This window comes from Centropristis striata, chromosome 23, assembly GCF_030273125.1.
Source record: "Centropristis striata isolate RG_2023a ecotype Rhode Island chromosome 23, C.striata_1.0, whole genome shotgun sequence".
Lineage (NCBI taxonomy): Eukaryota > Metazoa > Chordata > Actinopteri > Perciformes > Serranidae > Centropristis > Centropristis striata.
The window spans coordinates 29684925-29706905 of NC_081539.1; the positions used below are offsets into that span (position 1 = coordinate 29684925).

The 21981-nt window shown below is 35.8% G+C and overlaps 1 protein-coding gene across 1 annotated transcript; it reads left to right on the forward strand.

Moving 5' to 3' along the window:
- Positions 1-13313: 13313 nt before the first annotated feature.
- On the forward strand, positions 13314-21581 carry c23h11orf65 (chromosome 23 C11orf65 homolog). Its single transcript, XM_059326737.1, has 9 exons — positions 13314-13318; positions 15286-15376; positions 15472-15564; positions 15646-15699; positions 16760-16957; positions 18005-18135; positions 19535-19711; positions 19806-19861; positions 20790-21581. Exons 1-9 carry the CDS (start codon positions 13314-13316, stop codon positions 20810-20812), a joined length of 828 nt encoding a protein of 275 aa, XP_059182720.1. The 3' UTR covers positions 20813-21581.
- Positions 21582-21981: the final 400 nt, after the last annotated feature.

Consider the following 21981-nt stretch of genomic DNA (forward strand, 5'->3'; position numbering starts at 1 on the left):
ACTGGAGGACTTCCCAGCTAACTCCTCCCATTAACCCTGTATGGTACGCATTATGATGTCAGTTAGGAAAAAATATTTGGAGTGTTTTTTTGTCTTAAAATAGACTAAATAAACATAATCTGAAGAAATTGTGTAATTCTTTTTTTTTTTGTTTTTTTAGTTTTGGGTGTTTGCGATGCACAAGTGAAAAAGAGAGATTTCCACACAACATTTTAAATTTAAAAACATCGTAAAAGGAATTTTTTTTTAACCGGTTTCTTATCTAAATGTTGCAACATGATCTCACAGAAATCCGTGAAATAGCCACGGATTTCGCTTAACTCAAAATCCGTGGAATAGCCATGGAATCACTCAAATTTCCGTGAAACTGACACGGATTTCGCTACAATGCAAGTTAATGTCATATCCCGTGGCTATTCCATGGATATTTGTTCCTATTGGTTTGTTCCAAGTCACGTGACTTTCAAGGTCCCAGCGGTCAGAACAAAAAACATGGCGGACAGTTCTCTCATTTTTAGTGAAAAATTAATATTTTGACTTAGTTTCTGCATAAAAATGGATTTTGATCACATTTCTAGCGAGAAATATGTTTTATTTTCTAAATATTCACTCAGTGAATGTACATAATCACTTTGTATGTTGGAATAGCTACGGGATATGACTGTCATTAACTTGCATTGTAGCGAAATCCGTGTCAGTTTCACGGAAATTTGAGCGATTCCGTGGCTATTCCACGGATTTTGAGTTAAGCGAAGCGTCTTCTGTTAGACCAGGTTGGAATGTTGCCTAGGCAAGATTGTAACATTGAACCAACGACCCATTGAAATGAATGTCTTGAACAGTCTTAGTGTATGAAACTATCAAAAATTAAGGTTTACTCACCTATCAGTAGGAATATATTTTTTCCAGATGGCAAAGGGCCAGGAAATGACATTTTGAGTGATTTTTTGTGGCGCAAAATTGCAAAGCTGTTTCCTTTGGAAAAGTCTGCAAAATAGGGTTTCAAAATGGCCTCGTGGAGGTCATGTGACAAATTAAAGCATTGCTATTGGTTCCACATACTCTTCCTTCTTTTTTAAAGTATCACACCACTCAAAAACATGCATTGTAGAAATCTGACAGGCCAAAAATGGGGATGTTGCCTGAGGTCAACACCGTACCATAGAAGGTTAATTAAAAATAAAAAAAAAACCCAATATGATAAAAAATAAAATAGCATTAGAATATAAAGTTCACCATCAGGACACATGTCTGCTGGAAGTTATGAAGTGCAAGCACAATTTTTCTACCGCCCATAACTTGAAAATGATGAAATGATTACTTGCAGAAGTATAAAGAATAAAGGCCTTGGGCTGAAAACCCCGATGTATGAATACCAAAGAGGATAATTTGTACTGTCTGTAGGCACAAGGCAGAATGTCTTTATTGTCTTTCCTGAAGCAGTAATTTTCTTTTCTGTGAAGAATGTGGTAGAAAAGAATGTGAAAAGGAGAATACAACACTAGTTTTAATCTTGAACAAAGTGTGTCACATTATAAAGAAATTACCCACCTGACGTTCTGCTGTCCTGAAATTTCACACTTCACATTATTTGATGCATATAGAAAATAATAACAGTGTTTTTATCCATCACAAGCCTTTCAGCAACCGTTCCTGGCAGATTTGATTGTACATGTGCGGTTTAAAATTACAAAGTAGACAATTATGGAAATGCTGGTGTTGGATAAATGGAGTTTTATCTGAAATGTATTTTTGTAAGTGTTTTTTTTTTCAAACCTTGCAAAAAAAGAAGTATATATTAATAATGGATCACATGACTACTTGTGAGAGGGCTTTGTAGTGTCTTTTAACATGTTCTCGTGAATAGGTTCGTATGATATACAAAAACGTATGCACAACGGTCCATTTGTCCTATGAAATATGTAAATGGTTGTGAAGCGGTTATGTTTTAAATATGTGGCGATCGCTGTTTTCAGACATGGTTAACATTATGGCACAGAGCTACTTGGTTAGTTTTAGGCACTAAAACAATTAAAGAACAGAGATTGGGTTGAAAGAACTGCTTCCTGGTGGTTGCACACACTGCAAAAAAAGCCAACTTGTATTTTTTGGCCTAAAACAGTGATTTAAGTTGGTAAAACTTGGAAATATAAATTATTGACATTTAGGGCAATAATGTAAGTTAGCACAACAAAGGAAGCCAGTTGTCTGCTCAAAAACAAGTTGGTGAGTTGTTGTTACTTATATCTTTAAGTTGGGGTTCACAACAAGGGACAATAGTTCTGATAACTCTTATTCCTTTGTTGTGAAATGCGGGAAAACGGTTAAATTCGGTCATTAGCGAAAGCTAGCGGCTAACTGACGCTAGCGGCTAACTGACGCTAGCGGCGCTGCTTGTTACAGCTACAAGAGTAGCCATTAGCGTATCAAAGCTAACTCAAAATTGTGGTCACAACATTAGCTAACATTTCATAGTGGCGTTACAATCGTGCCAATTCAGCACATTGCAGAAGTTAGTAGAAGTAAGGATTAAAAGTTATTACAATGTAAAATTATAAATTAGTACAACTTACAGTTAAGTTGACAAAAATCTGAATTCAGAGTTGAGCAAACTCAAAAACAAAACTTAAAATATTTAGTTTAATTGTCCAACTTAAAATTTTATCGAAGTTTGTTGCCTTGAAATTTTGAGTTCTTTTCTTTTCTTTTTTTGCAGTGCAGGTAACGTAGGCCGTGACATATCTACATACAGGATTTTATTTAATAGTTCAGTTAAAATAACGATATTGACTTTTACTTTCAAGCAGGACATGGACACAGTCTCCTGTGTCAAAGTTCTGTGTTTGTTTGATCCGTCCACCTCAACACCCACCTTCCATGTACGGACTTTATCAGTATTCATTCCTGCTTTACTTCCGTCATAACAAAGAGAGCAACGAGAGGTCACCACTTCACCACAAATGCTATAATTTAAAAAAGCAGCACCTCCTGGCTCACAATTACCTGGGTTTCCTGCACATTTTAGTGCATAATTTTACATATGTAAACTACTGGCCAAAAGTTTTAGAACACCCCAATTTTTCCAGTTTTTTATTGAAATTCAAGTCAAATGAACAGCTTGAAAGGGTACAAAGGTAAGTGGTGAACTGCCAGAGGTAAATAAAAAAAGGTAAGCTTAAACAAAACTGAAAAATAATGTACATTTCAGAATTATACAAGTAGGCCTTTTTCAGGGAACAAGAAATGGGTTAACAACTTAACTCTATGGAGTCTTGGGCTATTTTGTCCATTTTTGAATTCTTTTCATGTCTTTGTAAGTCATTTTGTGTCTTTTTTTTGTCATTTTGTGTCTTTTTTTTGTCATTTTGTTTCCTTCTTTAGTCATTTTGTGTCTTTTGGTGTCTTTTTTTGTCATTTTGTGTCTTGTCTTGGTCATTTTGTGTCTTTTTTTAGTCCTTTAGTCCAACATAAAATGTGATTTTGAATCTTTTTTTTACTTTCAAAACACTATCATGCTCAATAAAGAATTTTAAATGTTGCAAATGTGCATTAATTTCAGAGTACACTGAGACATTAAACGGCATCATTTTCAATTAAATTCTGGAAAAGTTGGTGTGTTCTAAAACTTTTGACCAGTACTGTATACTTTTGAACAGTGGGTAAGAACAGCCTGTGTTTTCCAGCTTTTTTTGTTGTTGTTTTTTTTTAGCTTTTTTTGGTAACACATGTTTTGGTTTACTCTTACTGCTTTCAGCCACAGTGGGCAGGTTCTCTCTAAACCAACTGCAGCACCAAGTAGCAGACAATCTAACTGCTGAACATAGTGATGCATTGAGCAGCTAAATAGACAGATAGTTCCCTCAGGAGTTGGGAGAGAGCAAAGCAGGGTTCAAATGACAGTATGTATTGCATCTATTGACTTATTGATTGATTTTACTAGACATTTTCATTAAAAAGAACATAAATAATAATACGGTGCAACTTTTTTCTAATATTATGGTAAAAAGATATTGACACTGTTGATTTCACGTTTAAGATTGCATTTATTCCATTTTTTACCGAATGAATAAAAGGTTTTTCCATCAAAAGATTTGACATATAATTGACAAGAAAATACTTTATAAATGCCGCATAAATTAAAGATTTTACCATTAAATATTACAGTATGTTTCTGTTACAGATATGGTGTTTAGTACATTTAACAGTGAGAAAAAGTATTTTTACAAAAAATAAATGCAAAAATTACAGTGATGCTTTTTGTTACAAACCATGCCAATGTAATAGACAACAGTAATAGAGTAATGGTTTTTTTTTTATTTAAAACCTGTATAAATACTGTTCTGGCTGATATATACATTTACAGTGTTTAATTGTTACTGAAACTGAATTAACTCATTTATCATTTTACGGTCTTTTACTGTCATGGTTTAGCAGTTTTTCACTGTAAAATCGACAGACATTTTTTACAGTGTACAGTTCAAAGCGGTTATGTTTTTCTGCATTATTCATCCTAACTTCATTATTAGATATCTTCTTGTTTCCATATCTTTTGCAGTTTCTCCTGTAATTTAGCCCCTAGGATTCATTCAAATTTTCCCCTTGTATTTGGTTTATGGGATAATCTCAGGTATGGGAGACAAGGGGCCTCATGCAAGAACATTTTCATATTCTCACACTAAATCTCTTTTATTTTTATTGCATGAGGTTTACTCGTACAAGACGAAACTCTCAAACTCTCCTAAACCAGGCAGATACTGTGCTTAGATGAATTTCTGTTAGAGCCAGCAGAACAGATTTATGAATTTGCATTAACTTTGTTTATTATTCGTATTGTAGTTAATTCTGGTAACATATCAGAATTCATTTACTCAACTTCTCAACTCAACTCAACTTTATTTGTAAAGCACTTTAAAACAACCACAGCCGCAACAAAGTGCTGTACATAAACAAACAGAATAAGAGACAATAAAATAAATAAAACAGGAAATAAACACTAAAATAAATAGATTCATTGCTTTTTAAAAGACAGTTTAAAAAACAATAAATAAAAGCAAACCATAAAACACTAAAAACAAGAGCAGAGTCTCATGCGTGGTTAAAAGCCAAGGAATAAAAATAGGTTTTAAGATGACTTTTAAAAATGGACAGTGAGGAAGGAGGCTTGTCTGATGTGCAATTTAGACTAAAACATTGTGATTCAACATCAAAAGAGTGGCAGACAGGCAGACTTGAGAACACATCTGGACTTTTTGTGAATTTAATCCAAATAAACTTCTTCATACTGAAAATTGGCCACAATGCCACAAAAGAAAACATGTTTTCATAACTGTTTTTGCAAGAAGCCCAATGTGAGTAATTAAGGATTTACTGCGAAGCTAGAATTGAAAAGAGATGTTTGAATCTGCATCCAGTGTTGCATTGAGCAGGAATGTATCTGCTCCTGCTGGCTGTGTGTAAGTCACAGCTGACTCCAGGCTTCGCTCAGGACTCCTGAATAATATATGAAGCTCCCAGCCTCCATCATCTTGTTTGAGCTTGTAATTGGCAGCTGAGTGTATTAATATGGCCTGTGTGTGGCAACATGTGTCCTCCACATATAAACCCCATAAAGTGTGATGACCTCAATACCAACGTATGACTCTCTTTCACTTTAGCGGCTGATGAAACAGCATTCACTATTCACAATCTAGTCTTTAGCTCCATCACTGCTGCAGCACTGAGTCACATCCTCCACTGTGTTTACACACTGCATGTATCCAGGAGGAGTTAGAATGAGTGTGCAGAAAAGGATTCAGTTTGGCTCATGACTGTGATTTTGGATGACACTTGAGACGCTCAGGTCAACCTGGAGGCCACCTGGCTGCTCTGTCGGAGCATCCTTTGAATATTTCTACCTCTTTATTGTCTGCAAGTAGCCTGGTTAACACCAGACTATTCTCAAATGAGGTCTAGTCTGGCAACGAGCAATGTATTTCTCCGTAGAGGAGGCGTGGTTTACGATCCTCCAGAGCCGTTTATTGGGCGCTTAGAATGTCTATCAAAGCGTCTGTAGGTAGCTCTTAGCCAATCAGATCAGTTATACCAGATGACGTAGTAGAGCGACAGAAATGGATGTTTGTTGTGTGTGTGTCTGTGAGAGAGTGTTGTTTGCTGCTTTGCTTCTCCAGTTCTCGCTTTCTGCAAGATTATTTATTTTCACGCTTTATTCCCCCTCATGTCATTCAGCCACACACATCCACTGATTTTATGGGCAATAAACAAGCTGCTGCGGGTCTCTGGGGGCTCCGCTGTCCGCGGTAGCGGGGCTATTAGCTATTAGCCGCTAGCGGCGCTAATAGCCGCTAGCGACGCTAATAGCCCCGCTACCATAACGCCGGTGATCTCAGCGGAGCCGCCGAGAGACCTTTCGCCTTTCAACTTTCGCTCTAAACTATTTAAAACACCATCTACACCTAAAGAGAGTTTCGCGTCTGCAGCAGCCATGTTGGATCCGGAAAACTACAAGCTTCCAAGTGCCGAGTAGTACGCGTCATCGTCTTGCCGTCCCTCCCCGCTCTGTGATTGGATCCCTAAAACAGGGCTAAGAATGCTTCCTAGTTTCCAGACCCAGTTCGAAATTAAATTTGAGCGCGCAAGGCAGTCTGGGTATACCCAGGCTAGTCTGCAAGAGCATTTAAGAGAAGAATCATTAGTCCTGCAACGCTCTAGATAAGTCTTTATTCATTCTGTTATTTATTCTATGTCATAGCTAATTTAGTTCACTAAAGGATGCTATTTTAGTATATTTATTGCTTCATTTATTTTAGTATATTTATTGCTCTGATTTCTGATCCTTTTATGTCTGACGTATGCCTTCTATCATGTGAGCTCAAGCACCACTCATCATGTTCCACATTCATTTGAATAGATTTTAAGCTGAATGCTGTTGGATGCACACTATCATTTTCTAAAGAGGTTTGCTCAAGCATGACAAAGCTGGATGTTTTAAGCATTTACCCATTACTTTGATGGAGTTGACCTCTCTGCAAACTGGCAAGTCATTTCATTTGGTGTTACAGCCGATTGGTTGGTGTGTCCTGTGTAGTCAGTCTGTTGCAGCTGGTAGTTTACTATGCAGGAATTGTTACTTACTATTTTTAACAGCCTATAGTCACCAGCGAAAAATGTTGCCATTGCACGTTTCTGCAAACTACGGAGATGTTGATCTGCAAATGTTTTTGCAACACAAACATGTAGACATTACAGGTATCATAATTATAGATACACTACCGGTCAAAAGTTTTAGAACACCCCAATTTTTCCATTTTTTTATTGAAATTCAAGCAGTTCAAGTCAAATGAACAGCTTGAAAGGGTACAAAGGTAAGTGGTGAACTGCCAGAGGTAAATAAAAAAAGGTAAGCTTAACCAAAACTGAAAAATAATGTACATTTGAGAATTATACAAGTAGGCCTTTTTCAGGGAACAAGAAATGGGTTAACAACTTAACTCTATGGAGTCTTGGGCTATTTTGTCCATTTTTGAATTCTTTTCATGTCTTTTTTTGGTAATTTTGTGTCTTCTTTTGTCATTTTGTGTCTTTTTTTGGTAATTTTGTGTCTTTTTTTAGTCCTTTAGTCCAACATAAAATGTGATTTTTAATCTTTTTTTAACTTTCAAAACACTATCATGCTCAATCAAGAATTTTAAATGTTGTAAATGTGCATTAATTTCAGAGTACACTGAGACATTAAACTGCATCATTTTCAATTAAATTCTGGAAAAGTAGGTGTGTTCTAAAACTTTTGACCAGTAGTGTATATCAATCAGCAACACTTGTCGTTATGACATAGTGATATGATGTTTATGGCTCCATATGTTCGCCGTTGGGTGTGCATGAGGGAAGGTGAATATGGATGTTATTTCTACCTTAAACCAGTGATTCTGGTGTCTAACCTTAATCAAAGGTTTATTTAAGCGGAACCCTGTTATTTTTTCCTAATCTTAAAACCATTTGTTTTTGTGTCCAACCCTAACCAAAGTGTTTTTAGTATATTCAGTGTTTAAAAGAGCAGGTGAACAGGTGTCAGATTGCCATCCAGGAGAACAGGGTTTGTGTACCATGTGTAAACAAACTAAACTGAGCTTATGTGCCTCTTGTTTTGTGCATCACATTTTTACGCAACTATGTCACTTCCGGTAGTCACGTATTCCTCATAACTACTCACGTCAGGCATTTACGTATAGTTCCTGTTTAATTTGTCTTTTATAACATTTAACCAGGACATTTTTGTCCTAGAGAAGCTGTTTTGTAGCCTATATTCAATGAAACCGCAGCCTTTTCCTTTTACAACCGCAAACCTAACGTTTATGTGAAATGACAGGTGCCCCATATTTAGAATTTGGTGAATATGGGTTATTATGGGTGGTATTGACAAATGACCTATTCTGTCATTTAGGTTGGAGATGTTGTTGTTCAAACAAATGTAGTCTTGCGTCACAATAAGAGGGAGGTTGCAGCAGTTCAAATGTTCATGGTTCATTCAACATATTTTGGATAAAGGATTTTGACATTTAACGTTATCTTGGGTTTGCAGACTCGGTTGGCACGTAAACACAACATTCAAACTTCAAGCCTCTCCTCTCCCAGATTCACTCTCATTTTGGAAAAAGCTTTTTTTCTTAACTGTGTCTGCTATTTTTGTTGCTTCGCTGCAAAAGGGTGATTCCCAGAAACAACACTCCTAACACAATAGGAGAAGAAGAGAGGCACAGGGCAGGTAAATTGTGATGGATGGATGGATGGATGGATGGATGGATGATGGATGGATGGATGATGGATGGATGGATGGATGGATGGATGGGTGCATGGATGGATGGATGGATGATGGATGGATGGGTGCATGGATGGATGGATGGATGATGGATGGATGGATGGATGGATGGATGGATGATGGATGGATGGGTGCATGGATGATGGATGGTTGAATGGATGGATGGTTGGATGGATGGACGATGGATGGATGGATGGATGGATGGATGGATGGATGGATGATGGATGGATGGATGGATGGATGGATGATGGATGGATGGATGATGGATGGATGGATGGATGGATGATGGATGGATGATGTATGGATGGATGATGGATGGATGGATGATGGATGGATGGATGGATGGATGGATGGGTGATGTATGGATGGATGGATAGATGGATGATGGATGGATGGATGGGTGATGTATGGATGGATGGATAGATGGATGATGGATGGATGCATGGATGGATGCATGGATGGATGCATGGATGGATGGATTGATGGATGATGGATGGATGGATGGATGGATGGATGGATGGGTGGGTGGGTGGATGGATGGATGGATGGGTGCATGGATGGATGGATGATGGATGGATGATGGATGGATGGATGCTTCCTGGATTTTATCACCACACTGTACGAATAGGAACAATATTTTGTATTCTATATGAATAAAAAAATCTTCTTTGAAGACTGAAATTCTCCCTATGTCTTTTCACCATTGTAACATGTGCATTAGTCTTATACTGCCCCCTACTGTTTCAGACATGAACAGTTTTCCCACCCTTTTCCCTTTTTGTGAATGGAAAAAGTTGCCCTGCAGTTGGAACAAAGTGCCCAGAGGAACACTGATGTAAACACTGTAATATCTGTAAAATGATTCAATTCCCTGTTGAATGTGTGAACTCCAAAGAGACAGATGGTTGGTCTGGTATTGATGAGGCTCTGGATGACGTCTCCATTTGAGAGAGACCAACAACATGGCTGTCTTGTCTCTTGGGAGCTGAGGTAAAAGCCATTCGCACTGGTACAGAATTATTAATGTTCAGAAATTATTGAAATTGAAATCACACATCTACAGTGTGTGTCTGATGAGGACTGAGGAGGAGAGGAATCATTCAGTGACACGCAGGCCGTCTAAATTTGTCGCGCCTTGTTAACATGCAGAGTTGATATGGAAATGGGGAGACACGTGGTAATGGTGTGAATATGAATGTTGTCCTTGTGTCTCATATACAAGGACATATGTCTTCATGTTCTCATGGGAGGGTCTGCCCATGACAGCTCAGGGGCAGCATAATGACACACAAGATACACACATATATATATATATATATATTCCCTATGACTGGCACCCTTGCACTCATTTAGTTATCATGGCTTGCTGTTGTTCTTGGCTGCAAAACTACAAACTAATTAAAAGAATAAGCCATCAGCGAAATATTACAGCAGTGTTGTCTTATAATTATGCTCGCAGGACAGACATGTCAGCAAACCTTCTATGTAAAACCAATTTCATTTCAAACTCATTTCACTTCTATAAACTGATTTATATCACACACTCAGAAATGTGTTGTATTGTGGGTATTCAGATGATAAAAGCTCTGTTCTTCTTATCTGCCTTCACAATACGAATTAAGTCTGTTAAGTCAAACCAAAGGTCTATAGAAATCACAACTAAACTTGTTGAACTTGTGTCCAAAAGTTATATTTATATAATATATATATATTTATATAAATGTATAATAAACCTGGAAACCAGACAGATATACAATTTTTTTTCCATGTTAGAAGTCAAGACGACAGCATTCCCCTTGGAAAAGATAAACAGGCTGAAATAAGAGGAAAACTTCTGCTTTGAAGAAACAAGCCTTGAATTTGTTATATGCCTGCAGGCTTTTGTGAGGAAATACATTCTGTGGATATTTGCATAATGGATATGTATCTAGTTAGCAATTCATACCAGAAACTGTTTTTGTTCTGAGTTATGAGCGCAATTTGTTTGGAGTGCAAACAGGGCAACCGTTGGAGATATTTATGAGCCACAAAAATGTACATTTCAATATCCAGCAGCTCATAAATACAGAGAGTTTCTCAATGTGGGTTCACCTTCTTATTTATTTAAACGTTTAGTGTGAAACTGTCACAGCTGAGGGGGCAAAAATTGAAACTGAATGCTTTACTTTTGTGTAACTGGGTTGATTCAGTTGAGTTGGCACACATGCCTGGTTGGTGACAAGTTACCGACTGGCCTTAATAACATTTAATCTGCTGAAAACATGAAGCAGCAGACTTTTTTACTGCCAGGAATCACTGCAAATCTGGCATGTGCTGGCCTCTGAGGGGCTGGTGTCATGACAAATGATTCTCTTCACCATAGGACCTTTTGTTGCCAGTTCAAGTTCAATTTCACTGTCATAGGAAATGTGTTGATAAATCTAAAATTACAGATTGCAATACCGTGATCAGGATTTGGGTGCTTTCTATTTTTTCCTACTACACTGTAAAAAAATCTTTGTAGAAATAACAGTAAAACACTGTCAAATACATCAGAAATAGGGCGTAAAATTAAAAATTGTATATCATCATATTAGACACTTTTAATTACCGTAAATCAGAGAATAGCACAAAACCTCTTTCTGTCATAAACTGGAAGAAACACACAGTTTTGCTGTAAAAATATTTTCATGCAAAATTTATGGAGGAATACCATGATGTGTGAATGAATGACACAATTACCCTAAAAATATCAGGATTATTCAGTCTAAATTACAGTTTTTGCTGATATTTAGGCTACATTTAAATTTACAGTAGAAAACCCACTCACTGTATTTCTTACGGTGAAGTTCTGGCAACCACAGCTGCCGGTATTTTACCGTAAATTAAACAGATATTTTTTTTACAGTGTACCTGTAAGACTCTCGGTGTAATGTTTTATTACAGAAACATCAAGTCACTTGATGTCACCTAAATATCTTCGCTATTTATTATATATTTATTTACTTTTTAGGTATTAGGGCTACGTGCAAGGCAAGATGCACTTTATATTCTTAAAAATGGGTACTCCCAATATCATAAAATTACCATTGCTGGTATTTAATAAATGTAATGTGTATTGATTATTGTGCATTTAAAATAGCACTTTATATTTACTGTGCAATCGGGCAATCTGCAATATAATTACGCACCTAACACTTTAACACTTCAGCACTCTGCACTTTAATCAACCCTTTGATATAATAAACATAGCGTTTAACACTAGTGAAATACGTTTGGTCCCCTGACCCCTGACCCTTGACCCCTGGCCTGTATGTTCCATGATCCACTATACTTTCATTGTTCTTGCTTCTCTTTCTTTTCTGTTCTATTGTGCTCTGTTCAATTGTGCTCTTTTCTCTCCTACTGCTCATTCTGGCCATGAAGGCCCACTGCCAACTTGTTATCGATGTTTTATTGATTTTATTGTTATGGTTATGGTATTGACATCAACCTGCCAAAGGGACTAAAGATGGAAATTAGCTGTTGGCTATAATCTTGCATATTTACATGTATATGTTCATTAATATGTATTGTCCCTGTTTTAAATAAATAAACTCAAACTCAAACTTGAGCTACAGTACATCAACAGGTCTGATTTGAGAGCGATCCCTCTGAGGATGACACTGCATAACACTGTCTGATAGTCTAACAGAGAGAGGATTGGGGGCAGATGGCCTGGCATTACAGATTTTCAAAGATCCCTACTGATTTGGTTTGTGGCGCACGCAATAAGCTCAACAATAATGTGTAACGTGTGAGTGCTAGTAAGGCGAAGAAAAGCTTGTTAAAGAGCTCCATCTAACGGCCAACAGGGACAAACTCACTGTGGTGGATCTGATCGGGCACTCGGTGCTCGACTATTATAGGCTGCACTAAAGATGCGCAGAGTGAGATTGCTTCTGTCTGTTGTCATGGAGTTAAATGCCGAGTAAAGAGTTCGCCGGTTATAACCTCGCCTCCGTGTGGTTTATTAATCATAACCTGAATAACACGAGTATAACACAACAACATATACAAATACAACACTCACCTTGACCTGTTCTGAATAAAAATCAGGTCCGTTTATATTGATCTCAGAGGCTGATCAATCAATTGATTTGACGTAAATAATCGCTCGGTACAATTCATCTTGTTTGCCACATTGTCATCTTAACGACTACTTCCTGATGTTAGATAACTTGGCTTCAAAATAAAAGCATACATTTTTTTGGACGTATACAAAATCGCGAGGAATGTTTAAATACAATAATTAGCATAATTATCACAAAGTTTTCTTTTTGTCTTTTTATTTTGTATGCTTGCTGTACTCAGGAATGTACCGGTATTTGATGAATTTATCCGCCATTGTCATTGTCATCACTTTGTTTTGAAAGGACATTCCGGAAAACTGCGTTTCTAGGCAACCGAGTGAAATAATTTGTCAACTCGTGTTAGCAGGGGACTTTTAAATTAGACATTCATGTGAATAGCAGGAGAAGACATGAGGTAATATTAATATTAATATTAATATTTTCTTACTGTATGACTATTTCAGTGTGTATGCAACATGTGTGTGTAACATAAGTTGTTAAATAGCTGGGTCATTCTATAATTTGGGGTACATTTCATATCAACCATAAGGTGGAAAATCCAGTATCTTTTTTTGATAAATAAACTACTTGTTTCCATAATATACCCCCTCAATGTGCTAAATTCATCAATTGCCATGCTTAAGCTCGAATGACATTTAAAATATTCTAATAAAAATACATATTTGATTCCTTAAATTGTCAATTGTGTTACGGACAAATGTTGTTTCAGATAAAACATAAATTAAGTATCACACATTTTAAAAAACATTATTTTGAAAGTATTTCAGTCCTTTTTATGAGGGGTTTTGATGTTGGCTGTCTACTAATTTCAAAATATTAATCCTGAGCTTGATAATGATCTTTTTATTGGATGCTATCATCACAGTTGAATATATTTTTCTGCATAAATCCATATTACACTGGATTTCAAGTTTATTAAATGTCCTTATGTATGACTCCCCTCACTAATGATAACCCACATCATTTATGTTACAGTTCAGCCAACATTTAATACATTTATAACTTAAAACTATCAAGTAACACAGTTGACAGACAAGTAACACAGTTGACAGGACAGAAACTTTTATTTAGGGTAAAAAAAACTTTACTTTGATTACACATTTTTAAATTGAATAAACAATATTTTTACATTAAAACTTGAAAAAAACAAACATTAAAATGCCATTTCATTAAAACTTCAACTTCATTGCATTAAGTTAACAGTGTGTAGGCAGCGTTTTACTTGGTTTCAATTTACTAGGTTTACTCACAAAAACTCACAAATTTGAACAACTTATTGAATTATATATCGCATAAAATCGTTATGAAACTATCAGTCGAGACATCCCTTTGACCCTAATATAACCTGCACACCATTTGACCCCATGTTGGGTCCACAACCTAAAGGGTTTGTAGCACTAATGCAACATATCCGATATGAAACAGCTTTTGTTTTCTAATTTAACACTGCTTATCTATACTTAAATACAAATGAGTAATACCAGAGATTAAATTAAGTCCATGACAAGAAAAAATAGCTTTTATTTATAGAGCAGCAATAGTCATTTTCAGGTTTAGATATAAGATTAATCTATAACTGATCGTATTTTATTTTTTAAAAATCACGTTTTGTATGTAAAAACTAAATCTGTGAGAAACCTACTAACTATAACTTTTAAAATAAGTATTGGAATAAAAACTACTGTTTCCCTGTAAAAGAAATTTCCGTGTTGTAGAAGTAATAGGTGGCATAAATACAGTGGTGGAAAGTAACTAAGTACATTTACTCAAGTACTGTACTTAAGTACAATTTTGAGGTAGTTGTACTTTACTTGAGTGTTTCTATTTTCTGTAAATATATACTTCTACTCCACTAAATTTTGAGGTGAATATTGTACTTTTTACTCCACTACATTGAGCTGACAGCTTTAGTTACTTTTCAGTTCAAGATTCAACATAAAACATATGATCAATTTAAGGTGATTTGACTTTTTTTATTTTATCAAATCTTATAACAGTATATTAAGTACTTAAATGAGCCATATCTTTACAAATTTAAAACCCTGCTTACATAAAATCATCAATACAAATAATGTAATAAGATATTTAGAATATATAAAACAATCTGAGTGGGTCCATTCGACACAACAAGTACTTTTACTTTTGATACTTTAAGTACACTTTGATGCTGATACTTTTGTACTTTTACTTAAGTAAGTTCTGAATGCAGGACTTTTACTTGTAGTGGAGTAATTTCATAGTGTTGTATTAATACTTTTACTTACGGGAGTACGGGATCTGAATAGAAGTTGTCATAAAAACAGGGCTTCTTACAGCAAATATTCAGAGTTTACAAAGTTGTTGATCTTCTCATTTCTCCAGTTTACAGGAAGAGGATCCCCAAAAGTCCCAACAGGAGAAACTGCAGCAGAAAGCAGCCAGCATCATTCAGAAGGCCTGGAGAAGATATGTGGTGGGTGCTGCAGCTATGGGCACATACACTCTTCAATGTGCACAAATTGAAGTCATCAGGCATAAACAAAAAGTTTTTCTGTACCCAAACTTTAGTACAGAGAGGTCTTCAAGTATTTCAAAGAGCTTATAAGCCACTGCAACCTGCGAGATCCACAAACGATCCTGAAAACAGTCAATCCTCGAGAGGTAACACAAACAATGCTCTCTATAGATTGAAAAGCTCAAATAGCATAAATAATCTGATAAGATTAGATTTTCCTGTGACAGGCAGAGTTGCTGGATGCTGCAGCCGGCGTGTTCATCAGGTTCCGACTGGGAGGGGTAAGAGCTCAACAGGATCAATAACTCAACAGCTATATGATAATAATATGATAATATTATATGAATATGATAATACGGACATACACTGTAAACAATTGTCTTGTAAATTAACAGTAGAATACTGGCAGCAGGGTTGCTAGCAATCTACTGTAAATTTTACAGTTCCCTTACTGTTACTTACTTTACAGCAGGGGTCTCAAACTAGCGGCCCTCGGGCCAATTGCGGCCCTCGTGAAAATATTTTGTGGCCCCCACCTTCATATGAAAGTTTAATGTGAGTTTTATATGAATGGCACTTTACCCTGTTGTGTGTGGAAGGTCCCTTTTTAATTACTTTTTTTTGGGGTAATTTTGTGTCTTTTTTTAAATAATTTTGTGGGTTTTTTTGTAACTTTGTGTCTTTTAAATAATTTTGTGTCTTTTTTAATTAATTGTGTGACTTTTTAGTAATTTTGTTTCTTTCTTTGTTCATTTTGTGTCTTTTTTTGGGTCATTTTGTGTCTTTTTTAAGTAATTTGGGGTTTTTTTCTGTCATTTTGTGTCTTTGGTCATTTTGATACTGCCTCCAGCGGCCCCCAGGTATTTTGAGCTTGAGACCCCTGCTTTACAGTATGTTACTTTCATAAAACCACATACTGAATTACAGTACAATCCTGTATCTCCTTGATTTGACAGTAAAATACTGATACTGCAAACATCATCTAACAAATAAAACAATTAACCCTGTGATTTGCTAAAGAAATGCAGGATTAAAATGGATGTTCCAAGAAAGGAAAGACCATGTCTCCTCTAGAAATACAGTAGCTTTCTGTATTTTCTCAGCCTCACTGCTGTTGATTCTACCATAACTCCCAGAATGCAATGCTATTTATGGTATATTACAGTATTTTATGGGAAACGGCAAACTACCTACAAATATTGTCCAGAATGCATTGTTTTCTACAGTATAATACCTTTTTTAATGGAAAAAAAAGTATGTTACTGTCACAATTTGGCTGTTTTCTTACAGCAATTTGTTACAGTGTAGCTGCTTACATCTTGCTTATACCTTTGCCATCAGATTACTTTCCCTCCCAACATCTATTACAAAATCTTCACCCACCGACCAATCACAGACGTGTGTGCCACCAGCCCGAAGGACTACAGCCAGCTGAAGAAGCCTGTGGCCCAGCAGGCTGGCTGCCCTCTAGTGCAGGAGGACCGGTCAGGATGGTACCGACGCATGGAGAACAACAGCTGGAGGCTCTACTGTAACAAGGTTTAGCATGTCAGAAAAAAACTTCTGTTATTTGTACGAAAAGAAAAAATGTACCACAAAACAGCCTGGACATCTTCCACCAGGCTGAAGACCTTCCTCTCCAACAATACCTTGTTAAGTCATGGTCACCTAAAAAAACCTTTAAAAAAAAGAAAAATGCTCTTCTTTTCTTCTTTAGCGTAAAGCACTCCTGTAGAGATTAGTTGGCTCTTAAAGTTTTGTACTGAATGCACTTATTGTAAGCAAGGTTATAATAGTTTTGGATTTTTCATTAGTTTTAGTTTTAATTTTGTTGTGAATTTTTGTTTTCAAATTCAGTAAGTTTTAGTTTAGTTTTTATTAGTTTTAGTGTTAGTTTTAGTTTTTTTGTAATGGGGTATTTGTTGGGTGCGTGATTCAAAGAGGCCATAATAAATGTTTCCTTTATTTCCTTTGGTTTATCATCTCAGCCCCAATAAGGTTATTAACTCTTACAGTTCTGGGTGTTTTGAATTTTGGTTCTAGTGTAAACATCCCAGTCTCAGTAAACATATTTACCATGTGTTTCATGTTCAAATAGAAACACTGAATTATGAATGAAAAAAGTTGACAAAAACGAAAACTAAGGACATTTCCACTATAATTTCAGTTAGTTTTAGTTAGTTTTGTAACCACAAAATACAGTTTCAGTTAGTTATCGTTTTTTTTAAAACTCTAGTTTTTATTTTTATTTCAGTTAACGAAAATGTTTTTTCAATTCTAGTTTTCGTTATTTCATTAGTTTTCGTTAACTATAATAACCTTGATTGTAAGTCGCTTTGGACAAAAACATCAGCTAAATGACATGTAATGTAATGTAATGTTATGTAATGTAATGTAAAAAACAAGCTGTCATTTTGCCCTTTGTGGCAAAAGTCTGATGCAGTTTAAATAACCTTCGAGGCAGTTTGTGGCAGCATTTTGTCTTAATCACACTGTGTATTTAATGAAGCAATGTCACATGTAAGTTCAGCTGTTAGAAGCAGGTGTTATAAAGTCTGTTCATGTGCTTCTTCTCCTCTCTGATAGGTGGCGCCCCTGGGTGAGCCCATAGAGATCGGTGCTGACAAGAAGATGGACTTCCACTATTCGCGGCTCCAGCGGCAACAAGATGTAGACAAGTGGAGGAAGAGGAGGAAGATTGAATGGTTGAAGCAGATGTGAGTTTCACACGTTTGTCCCTTAAAGCAGGTATTTTACTGTGTGTTCTGTATTATTATTAAATTCCACAGCCACCTGTTAGGGCAGGCACATCTTTTGGATGATAATTATTATTATATGTGTACAAAAAATTGGAAAAGCTAGATCAGATCGAAAATAAATAACACAGAAAATGCTTAAAGACAAAACTTGCTAAATAAATCCACTGGGACCAATCACATTATGTTTTTTACATTCATTGGGCTTTGATGATGCTCAAAACGTCTTGGGTAGGAAAAACCCTGAATCAGTCATTTTTATGACTGTGTGCTTTATTAATTTAATTTATTTTATTTGATAGGGACAATGCAGTTAGCATAGATACAGGACATGCATCTGATGTGCTGCATATAGAGATAGATATAGATATATATAGATATAGATATAGCTTCAGCTAATTTTCAACTCCTGTCCCTAGTTGGGCTTTTACAACTACATACAAAATCACAATACTATAAAAATCCAATATACAATTACACCATCTACAAAATAGAATAAAATTACAAACAATTACAATATACATTTACCCTGAGAAAAAAAAAAAAAAAATAAACCCTGTATAAATGTAGCTTTGAGTTTAAAATCATCATAAATCTATACAACAATAAGGAGAAAAGAAAGAAATAAGAGAAAAAGAAAGAAAAAAGAAAAAAAACAACATCTTACATAGCAATCCAAGGTAACTACTCAAACAAATATATACAATAATAATACAAAGGATAAAAAGAAAAACATTACAACCCAATCCAAAATAACTACTTAAGACTATAAGACTTTAAGAATGGGTACAGCTCTGGTTTGCTTTAAGCCAACACTTAGTGTTTTTTGTGAATGTTTCAGGATTAGTTACTGATTTTATTTCAGTTGGTAATGTATTCCAGATTTTACAACCTTTAATTGAGAGAGCTGACTGTCCAAAAGTGGTTCTATGGTGTTGAATTCTGCAGTTTCCCTCCACTGTGTTTCTTGTTACTCTGTTACTGTTCTGTCTTTGAATATATCTGTGAAGAGGTTCAGGTGCAAGGTTATTAATACATTTTAATACCAACGTCAGAAAACACAAGTGTACAAAACTGTCAAAACTCAAAAGATTGTATTTTTTTAATATAAGACAATGATGCCACCGGATGGGTTTTTTATCCATTATTTTTAGTGCCAGGTTGTATAAAGAGGAAATTTTCTTTACTGCAGAAGGTGACTGCAAGTCTGACAATCATCACATAAATATTAAAAACCAGTCACTGTTCTGTCATCTTCACAATTCACAGTTTTAATCTCCTTTTATGTTCTTTGTTCTCTTATAAAATGTGTCACATACAGTTCTGAGGCAGAGTTACATGTCTTCTCTCTGACTCTCAGGTATGAGCGAGGTCGTCTGCAGACTCGTCCTGAGCATCGTCATGGCGACATGGCGACGCTGGTGGAGGAATCAGCCCAGGAAGTGATGGACGCCATAGAAGAGAAGGGGGAGGATGAGATACGTGAGTGGGAGCTGGACGAGCTGCTAGCCTGGACCAACACGCTCAACTTTGAGGAGTAAGATTAGTAGCAGTTAAAACATTTTAATATTCAGATGCCTTCTGTTGAACATTAGTACATATTTGAATATTCTGCTCTTTTGCCTGTGCAGGTATATGCATGAGTGGAGAGGATTGGCCTGCAGTCACTCCTCTGAGCCAAGCAAAGGTGAAACTACGATTATTATTATTATTATTATTATTATCAGAGCCGGCCCAAGGCATAAGCGAACTAAGCGACTGCTTGGGGCCCCGTGGCCACTAGGGGGCCCCCAAGAGCAATTAACAAAAAATATGTACATATTTTGTTTAATATTTTGCATGCATGAGTGACACTTTCTATATGATCAAAGATATATTATTGTACAAAAATACAATTTTATGTCAACAACGCCAAGATAAAGGAATGTTTTCACATTTTTCAAAAATAATAAACCAGATGACACTTTTACAGTAAAAATAATGCTTTACCATTTGGATTGTTGTGTAAATCAACCCCAAGTCACTCTATAGTTGAATGTGATACATTTTTAGATTAAAAAACACATGTGACACCCTGGACATCATTCATTCATTGGTATTATTTGTATCATTATTGTAGTGGTATCATTTATGTAATTAACTGGGACACCCCCTTAAATGTGTGAAGACATATCAGGCTGACAATAGCATAATGTAAACAACACTGCCAGAGCCACAATGAGTTTATAGTAGGTGTGTGAATGATCAGCAATCAATATTATTGGCAGAAATAGAGGGCCCCAAAATTGAATTTTGCTTAGGGCCACATGAAGGCTTGGGCCGGCTCTGATTATTATTATTATTTGTAGTTTAATTATTCATTATTCATTTTTGTTTTATAGTACATGCTGTGCTGCCACCTGCTGTTTAAGTTTAGGACTAACAAGACTGGAGCTCACATACTGAACTTACTGACACTGATCTATCTATCTATCTATCTATCTATCTATCTATCTATCTATCTATCTATCTATCTATCTATCTATCTATCTATCTATCTATCTATCTATCTATCTATCTATCTACTCTCATCTCACCTGTCTTCTCTTCCTCTGTCCCTCCTCTTCCTCCTACAGAAGGTCATTCACTCCCCCATTAAATCTAGTTTGCTGCTGTGGCTGCTGAAGACATTTAGGTGAAACAGAATAAAATAATCTGTTCAAACCTTCCTGTTGCTGATGTGCTGATTGTGCAGCTATGCACGTTGAACCATTTTCTACAGTAATGTCCATAACAGGAGGAGCACCAATGTAAATTTAATTTCTGGTTCTAATTAACTGGAATTATATTATCAATGCAATCAAGTTATTTACGATGCAATGATAATTTAAAATTAATAAAGAATGATCAATGTGATTATCCTGTGATGATGTGTGTTGTACAGCATGAATAAGACATTATTTATTATTAGGCATTAGAATTAAATGACCCGGAATTAATAGATCTGTTATTTAATCTCTGTGACATCAAACCAGCTCAAACTGGTTTTAATTTGATTATTATTCTGACGGTTCCTCTGAATACCAGAAGACCTCTTGGTGTCATTTGAATGTTTTTGCCTACCTGTTCGACAAATATATACATTTGAATAAAAGGCACCAACCCAACGTGTCTTTGACTTTAAAACAGTCGTGTGTAAATTGAATCTGCTAAAAGGCTTCTGTGCTTTTTGCATGTTGGTTCAGTCACTGCAGCTTACTGTGAGGTCACATAGAACATTTACAGGTCTAAATGTTTCAGATGTCATTGCAGCATGTGATGTACACTACTGGTCAAAAGTTTTAGAACACACCAACTTTTCCAGAATTTAATTGAAAATGATGCAGTTTAATGTCTCAGTGTACTCTGAAATTAATGCACATTTGTAACATTTAAGATTCTTTATTGAGCATGATAGTGTTTTGGAAGTAAATAAAAGATTCAAAATCACATTTTATGTTGGACTAAAGGACTAAAAAAAGACACAAAATGACCAAAAAAAGACACCAAAAGACACAAAATGACTAAAAAAGACACAAAATGACTAAAAAAAGACACAAAATGACCAAAAAAAGACACAAAATGACTAAAAAAAGACACAAAATGACTAAAAAAGACACAAAATGACCAAAAAAAGACACAAAATGACTAAAAAAAGACACAAAATGACTTACAAAGACATGAAAAAAATTCAAAAATGGACAAAATAGCCCAAGACTCCATATAGTTGAGTTGTTAACCCACTTCTTGTTCCCTGAAAAAGGCCTACTTGTATAATTCTGAAATGTA

Bases quoted from the DNA above. Each gene is read 5' to 3' on its own strand.
- c23h11orf65 (XM_059326737.1), top strand. The intron at 15,700-16,759 runs GTAAGAGCTCAA...CTTTGCCATCAG, and splicing joins TCAGGTTCCGACTGGGAGGG to ATTACTTTCCCTCCCAACAT. The intron at 19,712-19,805 runs GTAAGATTAGTA...TTGCCTGTGCAG, and splicing joins AACACGCTCAACTTTGAGGA to GTATATGCATGAGTGGAGAG.